Genomic DNA, 12,490 nt, shown 5'->3' on the forward strand with positions numbered 1-12,490 from the left:
TCCTTTTGGTTTTGTTGCTTTATGTTGCTTGACTGAATTGTTAGTTTTCTTGTCGTTTTGCTTGCTTGGTTGGTATTTTTAGTTATGGATTGTTTTTTTATTTTCTTTTTCTATTTTGGATGATGATGATTGGATACTTCTTTATCCTTCTACTGGATGGTTGGCTTGAAAACCAGTTTTATGCTTTGGATGGCCAAGTCTAACAACCAAGGTTGATTTTTTATGATCGGATTGGGTTGAAGGTTTCCCTTCTCTAAGTCTAGCTGGTGGGTGTTGCTTGATTGATTCTTTATTTTGCGATTTGATTGGTTTTTTCCTTTGTTGTTTTTTTGTTGTTGGGTGGTTGTTATGATTTGATGTTTGATAAGTTGTTTTGAGGTGCAGGTCTTTTGAGGCTCGATTGGTAGCGGATCTAGGCACTTTGTTCTGCTTTTGGCTTTGGTTATTGTTTTTCTGCTAGTTGGGCAGCTTGGGCTGGTGATCTTTTGTAGCTGTTTGGTGGCTTGATTGGATGTTTCTTTCAAGATCATTATTCCGATGTTGGATTTGAGAGTTGTCTTTCTTCTGGTTGGGTTGTTTGTGCTGGAGGAACTTTCTCATTGTACTTTCTTTTACTAGTTCTAATTGGCCTTTGCTTATTGAGAACTAGTTATTCTAAGCCTTGTTTGTTCTTCTTGTTTATTTTTCTCCTTTTCTAACGAATTTTTTAGGTTGTTTAGCCTTTATATTAGCTTTTTATTTTAATTCTTCTAGTTTTGTAAGTTTTTTCTTTGTTTTTCTAACAAAACTATTGTATTATTCTTGTAACCTTTCATTTTTGAATAAAATTGGGCATGTTTGCTTCTAATTTTTCTCCCAAAAAAAGAGTTGTTGGAGAGAGTGGATGATGCGATCAAATGAAGTGTGAAAGAGAAGACAGACCAAGGTTTTGTTTAGAAATAGAAATAGTTAGTAAAAAATAATGTCATAAGTATTATTTTTTTATCACAATTTCAAAATCTTGCTTTTAAAAAGTTATTTTTGAAAAAAAAAAATAATTTATAGCATTATTTAAAGTTAATGCTTTTTAAAGCAGTTTTTCGGTACAAAAAATTCTAGTTCAAAAAACTTTTCTACTGAGAAGCTACTTAAGAAAATAATAAAAAAAAACGTCCAAAACGAAGCCTATGCTATGAATATCAAAGTTTTTTTTTTTAAGTTGAATTTGAATGGGAGTATATTGATTGGTCTATTCAATTTTTATTAAATAATTTCTTTAATGAAAATTAATATGATTGACTATGTTCTATCATGTAAGAAGTAGATGCAACAATAATAACAACAAGAACATCAAATCTTTATCCCACTACGTGAGATCAGCTATATGAATCATTTTTCTCCACTGTGTCCTATTATGAATTAAATTCTCAATTAAATCTAATAAAGAAAAGTCTTTTCTAAGAAGTAGATGAAAATGAAAACTTTCATGATCATTAAATCAGTTATTAAGCGAAACAAAAAAATAAGGAAAGTATGATAAATATGAGAAAAAAAGTTTTTTTTTTTTAATTTATTTCAATTGTTTAAGTGATTTGAATTTAATTTGGATTCGGCATCTACATTCAATTAAATCAATTTGAATATTTTTAATTGACACAGTGTATGAAATAGGATAGACACCACATAGTTAAAATATATAAATATGTTACATCAAATATAAATTAATTACTTATGCCAAGATATGAGAAAATTTACTTAATTAAATATGGATATTGACGTAATATTTGAATTAAAAGTTTATAAAAATAAATTCCAGATCATTTGAACTTTGATTTCAATAAATTTATGATCAAACCAACCGTCATGATAAGACGATTACAACAACACCAAAATTATTTTGATCCGAATTTAAATGAGCTTAAATCAAACATTTAAAACATGATTGAAATTAGTATTGAATCCAAATATAACCAAAACTCTCAACATTTCCCAAAAGATGATAATAAACAAGAATTTACCTTACAAGGATAGCAATCTGAACCAATCTCATAACTTTCACCTCCATTATAACAGGCCCCTACTAAGGAGAGATTCTGTATGGTATCCAGACGCATGCATAGGCCAATTCAGATGCATCACGTCATCTAATACATTGTATATTAGATGATGAGACGCATCTTAATAGATCTTAGTATGCTTCTGAACACCACACGCAATAATTTTTCCTACTAAGAATCCAAAAGATTGAAATAACTCTAGTGGCAAATAAGATCAGAGAGTCATCTTAAATAATGTCAACATTAAACATCAGCCTTCCAATTACTCTATTAAGAGAATAAATGTATTAAATCTAACATATATTCATTCAAATGATAAGTTTAATTTATGCATTTTTTAAAAGTTAAATGATCAGAGATCCTTCTAAAATGTTTAAGAAAAAAAAATGCCAAATCAATTACAGAATTTTAAGGGGCTGTTTAATTGGAATACTTTAGAGTATTACATAGTCCAAATATAAGAGTTTCAATAATTTTGATGCTTAGTTTTATGAGAAAGAAATTCAAAGTAAAATAAATATAGTGCAAATCATTTTGCTTCATTTTTGAGATAAAACAAATTGCTCAATTTTGAGCAAAAATGATTTACACCGCAAGCAAGCTCGCTTGACTACAACCAACCATCTCTACCCACCTCAGGTAACCACCGTCAGCCAGCACACCCGTCAACGTCCCCAGCCGCCGCCACCACCGCTGATTGCTGACCACTGCCGCCGCAAGCCTCCACCAACTGCTAGTTTTAAACTTTACATTACATTCATTTTACTTCAAACCAAATAAAAATCATTCAAGTGAAGCTAATCAAATGATCCAAACAACTCCAAAATATTCTTTTTATACAGCATTACTTTTTTAGCCAACCAAACAGCTGCAAATGAAGGCACAAAAACCTGAATCCTCCAAAAACCATGATGCAAATTTCCCCATAACAAAGATAATAAAGCAACACCAACAACTGATATGGATCAAATCCCGCTTCTGCGTGATCATATATATTACATTTGTAAGTTTTCGTTTCTACAAAAGAATGTTTCTTCTCGTTATATTTACATCTTTTAAAACTGCGACTGACATCGATGAACACTAAGCCAGTCTAACAGTGTAATGCATGAGAAAGGCCTTAATGCAATAAAAAGAAGGCCCTCCCCCCCTTCCCTCTCGGTTATCTTTCTCTATTTCTCTTTCAAAAATATTCGTAAGAAGATGAAAGAAAGAAAAACCAGAAAATAAAAGAAAGAAGAATAGGTTTTTGCTGCATCTAACTGAGATTCTTCTACCTATCACTTAAACCTTTATCATGTCATGACTGCCAGAACACATTGGGGTCATTACTATACAGCGAACGATCCTGTATTTCTAAGTTAGCCACATGCCAGTCTATGAGCCTCGCCTGGATGAACTTGCACAGTAGAAGCCCCGTCGGGAATAACCACCATCCACTCTCGTCTCTGCCATCGATTGGAACAAGTTAGACTATCAGATGAGAAGCCTATTTAGGCTTTCGTTTGGGACGGCTTTCTTGCTGCTGCTTAAAGCCGCTTTCTGGTACAAAAATTTTAAGAAGTAGAAAGCCATCCCAAACGAAGCCTTCGCCGCTCTTATAGCAACAAAATATAAAGATTATACTCACGCGCCCAAGTTCCAGGCCGGCAAATTCTGATGTCTGCGGGTTGATGACTTGTAATGCACAAAGCCACAAATGAAGGCACAAATCTGAAATAAATAATAATAATATCAGACTTAAAAGTATGAGAAAATCAAGAAAACAATCCAACAATCATGCATTTCAAAAATAAAAGAGGAAAGAACGGGGGCATATGAAGAAAAGAAAAACATAAACCATCAACATGATGCATAGATACGGATACGGGATCCGGATACGACGCGATACGGATACGGCGCGAACACGACATTATAATTTATAAATCATACATAAAAATTAAGAAAGCAATCAAATCCTAATATTTGAAATTACAAATATATTATTTGTAGCCTTGTAGCTTATAATATCAAAATCCATCTCGGAAATAAGACGACCCCGCTCGCAGCAGCGGAAGTAAATAAGATGCTTCTTTTTTTTTTCAGATTTTTTTTTTGTTTTTCAATGGACACGCGTATCCGATACGCGTGCCCTTTGAAATTAAATAGTATTTTAATTGGATACGGCTTTGGTGTATCAGACATGTATCAGTGTCGTATCGGATACAACACGCTTTCATAAATAGGTGTATCGGTGCAACATAGCTTGAATCATATTTGTGTGTGAAGGTTATGAAATAGAACTTACCACATTAATCAAAGAGGTGATATTCCATAGAGCATACACACGAGCAAGCCCTGCGGATCTTCTAGGTCCATGACTAAATAGAGCATTTATACCAGCAGGAAAAGGCGCAAGTATACCCAGGGGAAGAACGAACAACACTAAGAAAATATCCAGCAGTGAGAAGGAATACAATTGGAGCAACGTAAGGAGTACTAGGCTAAAATCTCCCAGGAGAAGGATTGAAATAACCAAACCAACAAGATCCTGCGGTGAAAGCAAAGAATGGATTGATCACAATCAAATTAAACATTCTGAAACAGAATATTAGTATTACTTCTACTAAATATGTAAGTAGGGCAATCGTAATTAGGAAACAATGACAGAACAAGCACAGCACCTGATGACCAACAGGTTTGGTGTTATGCACCACAAAAGATAATGGATAGAAAATATCTTTCTTATCATCAAGCGTATGGACATTGTGACGATCTATTATAGAACCGTTTACTCTTTTACGCCTCAGAATTGCTTCCCTATTTAAAAGAACTGCTTCGGCTTGGTTACCCCTCTGTATGCTGTAAAGTACAAAGAAAGAATTACGGAATTTATCATGTTCCAGGTAAGTTTAAAATTATGAGACCCTTAGACCTTCTCCAATCGAACTCCAAACGCATGTATGGCGTCGTTCGTGAGCTCCAGCCGAACGGCAAAATTTCCGGTATTTGGTTGCGGGTGAACAGTGCGACGCCAATATTGGCGTTGCACTACTCACCTTCGTTATTTTTCTGTCTCTACCGGATTTGTCGAAGAAACGAGCGAAGGAGAAAGACGGTTACCTGGGCGCAAAATGGAGTTCGATTGGAGATGAATCACACCATTTTTTGTTAAACTACATTTTAGAGTGAAAAATGAGATTTTCGATTGGAGATGCCTTTAGAACAGACGCAACATGAGAGAAAGGTATATGCTGCAGCATACCGTGGTGATTCTACTTTAGTAGATCTGGTAAGTGTATCAGCAACATTGGTTTCGATTTCACCTTCTACTGCATAAACCACAAGACCAAGCTGGTAATAACCAGATGAAGTAGACTGAAACCATGCAAGATCAACCAAGACGCCATGAGTGCTAAGATTAGGATTTGCATTAGCCTCCAGCCAAGAGAGAACAGGCAACAATAATGCCCGAAGGTGACCACGCCGGACTAATCTCAGTTGAACATTCAACCCAGCAACCAGTCGATACCATATGGTTGGTGGTACAGCCTGCCAGTAGAAACATGCAGATTAGATCATGAAATACATTTATAAGGGAGTAATAACAATTTATGAAAATATTTCTAATGAATGTGGGCTAGTATACCTGACTCATAAGACTGGTCAGAACATTATCACTATGAAGGGAAAAGGGAGCCATGTAACTTCCATCACCACCAAAGATTAAGCAGATAGGAAATCTTTGGTGAAGCCGAGGAGGAAGATCAGGCCTCTTCTCATCTCCGCCTAGGAAAAAATCTATATATGCAAGCATTAAATCTGGTGTAGCAGCCACCTGCAAGGAAAAAAATACAAGAATGTGGCATAGCTAATAAACTGTTGCAAAACACAATATATAAATGAGTGTTTAAGGCCTTGTTTGGTTGGCCGCAAGTTCTCCGTTTCATATTTCAATCGGTGAAAAAAATATTATTTCACTGTTTGTTTACGCAGCTTTTTCAAAACACCTTTTGCTACACCTCCGTATTTTTGCCGATTCAGGAAGAAAAAAATTTCTGCTTTTCCGTTGTAATACCTCCGTTTAAGAACGAAAAAAAGGTCGGGGGGAACCAAACGAGGCCTCAATGACAAAATAGCTCAACAGAAAAATAGAAAAAAAATGACAACGACTAAGAAAAGAAATCCAATAATAGTAAGTATCTAGAATCAATCGACTAACTCAAAACTCAGAAATTCAAAGTGGAAGCATAGGAATACATAAGTATACCAATTAAATGATGATCTAACCATAGAAGTGCTCATTACAGCGTACCTTAAGACCTTCGTAAAGAGCACGTGAACGACAAGAACGTAAGCACGCATGATCATACTCGGAACGAACAAATTCACGCAACCTTTGCAACTTCTTTCTTCTTCTCCACTGCTGCCATGACCATGCCAGAGGATAAGCAACGATGCAAAGAATGCTATAAATTGATCCCTCCCACCACTGGTAAGAAGCAAGGGCATTGATCTCATCAACAAATCTATTGAATGCATCCTCATACCTGCATGCAAATGCAGTGCAAAATTCAGGAATATAAGTACCACGGCTCAACCATGTAGGTATTAAAACCTATGAATTCAAATAAGCCACTTACACAAGAAATTGACTCTAAATTAGCCACTTACACAATTTCTATTATCTGTTCTGGAGGAGAATGAGGAAGATGCCAAGGTTCACTGAAAGTATTTGGACCCATAAAATACATTCTATGCACGTGACTCTGAGACTCTTCAGCCCTGTTAGTTTCCAGAACCTGAATCATGTTCAGAAAAGTTTCAAAGTCAGCAGAAGAAAAAATAGTTTCAAGATTAAGTTACGCTAATGGGAACAACTTACCTCATTTAGCGATTCCAGAAATGGAAAGGAATGATCAATTTGAGAGCCATGCTGAGTTGGAGCAGGGCCAGGTAATTCATCAGTACCAACAAATTTCATTCTCGCAACGCTCAAAACCAAGGCTAGTAAAACAAGAAGGCCAAAAAGGAGGAGGCCAAACAACCACGGCCCACCAAAAGTATAAATTAATTCTTCCAGAGCTGTGTAGCAGTGTGGCATGTGGTAACGGTCAGAGATACATTTATAAGGACAAGGAGTTTCCGCCACACCTCCTGTTAAGAGACAAGAAAAAGGTTTAATAACATTTACTTGTTCCAAATATTTCCTATACAAGTGCATTGGCATGGGATTAAAAATGCCAAAAATCGCATACATCATTCTCAGTGCGTCAAATAAAACTAGATTTTCTTATTTAGATTGATTTGTATGCAAATTTGTTCTTGACAAGGATGGGATCAATTTTTAATTCAAATTACCTATATCCTAATGAATAAAACAAAAGCATCATCATGCCTGTCCTAATTCACTTGCTCAACAATTCGAAAAGGAAGCCACTTGTACCTCGAACACTTGTATACACAGCACGACGAGGAAGCTCTTCAGGTGGGCAAGGACGACAAAAAGAAAAATCAGATCCAGTGACATTTTTGTAGGTACCTAAAGGGCATTCCTGAAACAATAGACACTCATATTTGATCAAGTAACAAAATATTGTTTAAATGCACTGTTACTCAAATGACAACAAACTGTTTTCAAAATAAGATTAAAAAATATTTTATTTCCTTCCTACAAATGATTGGTAGTTTCAACAAGGTGGCCACAATAATAAATGCAACTAAAATTACAGAATAAACAAGTACTAGTTTTAGTTATAAAAACAAGTTGCACCACGCTCATACGGCAAAAATTTGTGAACTTTTTGGAAACATGCCACTTATTAGTCAAAACCAACTGTGTACAAAGGGATTTGGCAAAAAAAGATCTGCCACAGCATATTACCAAGAACTAAAATAAAAAATTCATTTATTATAAAAAGGAATGATAAGGAAATCAGCATTTTAATATTTATAACTAAGTCAATGGATGACAAATGTGTAATTAATGCATCCATCATTCATCCATTCAAGTCAAGCAATGACAAGACATCTAGGTATGAAAAATCCATAATACAAACAGACATAGGAGAGAAATTAAAGAGTGTTCTTGAAGTGTAAGCAATACAGTTTTTGCATTAATTTAAAAGAGTCCCTCTAGCTCTCAAAATTACAACAAGAGCAACCATAAATTTCCCATCATTAGGCTCAATCCATAATTCAAATTGTATATTATTTACATTTTAACAAACACAGGCAAAACATCTGAAGATCTCCAAGCAACAGTTTAAAGTAAATATTTTACGAGCATTCTTCATTCAAAAAGTAGAAAACAAGTGCGTGCATACAACCTTTGTAAGGAAATTTAATGTACTAGTTAAATTTAAAGATCAAAATCACAAAAGCAAACAACTTTGTTTAAATATTAAACATTGACAATGGGTTCATTTCCCGTTTTGCCTATGCTACTACAAACTGTAAGAAATAAAATGGTTATGCCCTATTATTTGCTTTCACAATAGGAAGCACTCTCTCCTAAATTCTATAAGATGTTTAGTTAAGATCATAAATAACATTTGTACAAAATATAGGCCGCAAAATAATTCATTTAGCCCGTCTATTCAATTATTCTTAGCCAAGACAAGAATTCATCAAGACTTCCATGGAGTTGCCAGATTCTTAGCAATATGGCATGATATAAAAACATTAAATCAGACATGTTTCAGCAGTAATTAAAGTTAAAAATGATAAAGTAACCTTGCAAAACGTTCCATAAAGTCCACTGGGGCAATCCTTTCCAGTAACAGTACCATTTCCCCCCGTAAATCCTCGACCAGAACTTATGCCTCCCCTATCAAAGAGAAAAGGGTAGAAAACAATGCAACTCATTGAAATGAGAGCTATATATTATTAAACTAAATTATAGTCCACAAATAAAATTAATGCATAATGTTTCGAAAAACAACTAAAAATATTAACATGCATATGATTATTCAAAAGCTACTCTAAAACAATTAAAGATAACCACAATAATTTTATTGAAAAATTAAAAAAAGTAGTCAAGTCTGCTAGTCACAAAAAAATAAATTATAATTGAAATTAAGTAAAGCAATACTTAAAGAAAGAGATGCTCAATAAACATTATCTATCCTAAAAATTCTAAACAAATTATAAAGAGATGGCAGAACTTATTCAGAATCTCAACTATAAAGATTTAAAATGAAATCTGAGAATAATTTGTAGTAAAAGATGCAGTAAAATGCAAGGTTTAGGCTGAATATCAATACTTTTAAATTTCTTAGGATTTCTAACCAAAATTAAAATAGATGGCAATACCAAACTCTGAATCTCAACAACAAAGTTTTAAAAGGAAGAAACACAAAATCTTAGGTTTAGGTATATTTTAACTTATTAAGATTTTAGTGGAGTGTTGGAACAAGAAATTTGATTATCAATATCATTTTGATTTACGAAACTTGCTAAAATTTTGCTGATGTACTTTGTGCCTCTATCAAAAAGCAAGATTTGGATGTTAATAATGCATTGAATTTCAACCAAAGTGGAAGCTTTTGAAAGCTTATTCAGCATCAGAATTGCCTTTCAATACGTTAAGCCAACACAAATGAATATAATCATCATGAAAGTAATGAATCAATGTTTGCAGTAGAGATATAGGATATTGAAGTACCCAAAATATCATTGTGTATTAGAGAGAAGAATCTGCTACCTTTAGAAGCTTCATGCTTAAAAAAGTTCTTTGATGCTTAGCAAGTTGACAACCCTCACATTCAAAAACAACTTTATTTTCAAATAAGAAAATAAATTCTTGACATATGCAAAACTAAGATGACCTAACCTAAAATGCCACAACAATATTTAATCTTTTTTTATAAGAGCAATGATTAACCATACATAATAAGGGCTTGTTTACTGATGGGGTCATCGACAAGAGGTTCCAATGTGTTTTTCAGAGGCGACACAGGAGATCGATGGTCATGATGGAGAGTCTTTACTTTTGATGCATTTTATGTATTATTTATTTTATTTTTAGTTTTTTCCGTTTTTACCCCAATTGGTAGTTAGCTGCTATTGTAGCCCAAGGGGCATTCTAGTCTATTTTTCTTTTGTCATTGTGAGGCCTATATATATGGCCATTCATGTATTATGGATGTTTTGATGAATGAAAATTCTGAATTCTCTTCGTCTCCTGCAATGTTGAGTGCTTGAGAAAAGATGAAGGCTTAGGTGAGGCGATTGCAATACCCGTCAGCCTTTGGAAGTGTCCGAGGCCCGCGGCTCCACCCTTGCTCCCCTCTCTTTTCCCCTCGAACCCCTTCTTTCTCCCCTATACTGCCGGCTCTATGCTGTCACCGCCGTTCCTCCCTCCTTTTCCCCCCAATCCCTACCCAACCACCATCCCAAACCGCCACCCACCTTAGTCTCTCCCACCGCCACTCTTGGCCTCCACCCTAGCTCCACCACCTCACCTCCCCCTCATCACCATACTGCTGGCCACACACCACCTTCCATTACTCCCCATTAATTGAATTGATTACTTTCCTAATTTAGGTAGCCAAATTTGGAGGGATTTTTAAAATTCAAATTCAAATTGATTTGGATTAAATTCTTTCCTAAATTTCCTACCCTAATTAGGCAACCCCTAAATCCTCTCAAATCTGAAATTAATTTCAGATTTCCCATTTAATTTATTTAATTACTTGGGCCCACAATCCAAGTAATTAAATCTCCCCAAATCACTCACTATAGGGCTGGCCACCCTTTCTCTCTCCAATTCCATTAATTTGAATCCAATTAAGGATCCAATTAATTAAATCACTTCCAGAATTCCCTCCCAACCTCCATTTATTTCAAATTTCAAAATTTGAAATTCTCCTAGCCTAATCTAATTAAAAATCTGAACATAATTTCAGATTTTGAAATTAAACCTCTCCCAACTCCTCACTCTAGCCTCCCCCTCCCACTCCAACCCTAGCCTACCGCCGGCCCTCCCTCTTCTCCTTCTTGCTTCAACAAGCCTCCGGCCCAAAGGGTTTAAGAGAGGAGTCCTCCGCATCCATGGATGGCCGATCCCGAAATCGACCACGGTTTCGTCTATGATAATCAAGGAAGAACGGATCTCCTTGGATCACCATTCTTTGATGTGAATTTGGACGTTGACGAGACCGTCGACGGGTATATCAACCACATCCTCTTCACGCTCGTGCCTTCCATTGAAGAACACAGTCCCGCCGGATCGTGGATACTCACCGGACAGTCCACCCCTCCACCGCCGACGACCTTTTCTTGGATCAAGGCCATTGGCATTGCGACCTTCCTAGTGGCATCGTTGGGTGTGTGCTGAAAACCTCTCTCCGCTAAGCCGTACTTTGAGTGTGAGTGAGAACGGTAACTCATGGTGAACTCTCTAAACATTAAGCATGGAATTTTTATTACGGCATACTTGTTGTTACTATGATAATTTCCGAATTATCTTAACTTGTCCTAAACTTCTAATCTTGTAACTGCTTACTACAATAAAATTAACAATTGAAAGTTCTTTAAATCTTATCTTATGGAACATTACTCTTAAAGTAGCAATCATCGCAATCCTTTTAATATTTCCGTGCAATTCCTGCTAGTTTCACATCATTTACTCTCTTGGGTTCTTCCTTAAAGGACCATAGTCCTCCAAACTCTCCAGCATAGCTAATCCTCTTCCTTGAGTTCTTGTCTTAAAATTCACAATAATCTTGTGAGAAAGCAAATCTACAATCTATAGAGATTTTGCTTAGACTTAATTTTAACAATTCAACCTCCAATATCGGCTTAACTTTAAGATAGCAATACGTGGGAGTGTAAGAGAATAAGTGAGCACGACCTGTCATATGATATGAAGATCTTGAGTCAACGGTACAAGATTTATGTCCTTCACTTGTACAAGTTGGAACTGGTAGAAAACAATCTTTTTATGTTATTACGGAAGTGATAGTCAATTTCTCATGAAAAAGTAGAGGAAATTAAGTTGCACTTTATTTAGGAATGTCTCCCAGGTTGTCCCTTGTTTTCAAATTCATACCCACGAATTTAGCTTCATAAGCACGACTATCTGGGAGTTGTTTCCACCAAGAGTTGATCAGTCACTATGAGTGGGTCTATCATGTAGTTTCCAACAAGTCTCTCTTATATGATTTTTTTTTTACAGATATTACCCCACAAATTGCCTATTTTTGTACATTGACATTGAGATGATTGGCTTTTAATTTGCTCTAGATTTTGGGCAGCACGAGTTGATCTCTCAGTTTGGAGAGAGCTCTTAGCGTGTCTGAGCATATCTCTTCATCTACTTTCCTATTGACAAACTTCAACAAACAATTATTTTCAATTTTAGGTAATGGTTAAATCCTAAGTTCCACGCACCTCACCAAGATCTTTATTGAGACCAACAAGAGAATCATAATTTTACTTTCCTCCACTAGATTAATGTATTTCCCAACACA

General features: G+C 35.4%; 1 protein-coding gene across 1 annotated transcript in view; it reads right to left on the minus strand.

The window, feature by feature from the left end:
- Positions 1-2,997: 2,997 nt before the first annotated feature.
- The window catches only part of LOC110116761, a 72,400-nt gene continuing 62,907 nt past the window's right edge, over positions 2,998-12,490 (minus strand). The window contains exons 12-22 of the mRNA XM_020850461.2: positions 8,751-8,844; positions 7,462-7,570; positions 6,901-7,172; positions 6,690-6,817; positions 6,331-6,565; positions 5,665-5,853; positions 5,281-5,567; positions 4,700-4,877; positions 4,324-4,566; positions 3,667-3,749; positions 2,998-3,484 (exon numbers count right to left, since the gene is read on the minus strand). Coding sequence (XP_020706120.1) covers positions 3,337-3,484; positions 3,667-3,749; positions 4,324-4,566; positions 4,700-4,877; positions 5,281-5,567; positions 5,665-5,853; positions 6,331-6,565; positions 6,690-6,817; positions 6,901-7,172; positions 7,462-7,570; positions 8,751-8,844 — 1,966 coding nt within the window. The 3' untranslated portion in view covers positions 2,998-3,336. The remainder of the gene's footprint in view (positions 3,485-3,666; positions 3,750-4,323; positions 4,567-4,699; positions 4,878-5,280; positions 5,568-5,664; positions 5,854-6,330; positions 6,566-6,689; positions 6,818-6,900; positions 7,173-7,461; positions 7,571-8,750; positions 8,845-12,490) is intronic.

Source organism: Dendrobium catenatum, unplaced genomic scaffold (assembly GCF_001605985.2).
Source record: "Dendrobium catenatum unplaced genomic scaffold, ASM160598v2 fragScaff_scaffold_231, whole genome shotgun sequence".
In the NCBI taxonomy this organism is placed as follows: domain Eukaryota; kingdom Viridiplantae; phylum Streptophyta; class Magnoliopsida; order Asparagales; family Orchidaceae; genus Dendrobium; species Dendrobium catenatum.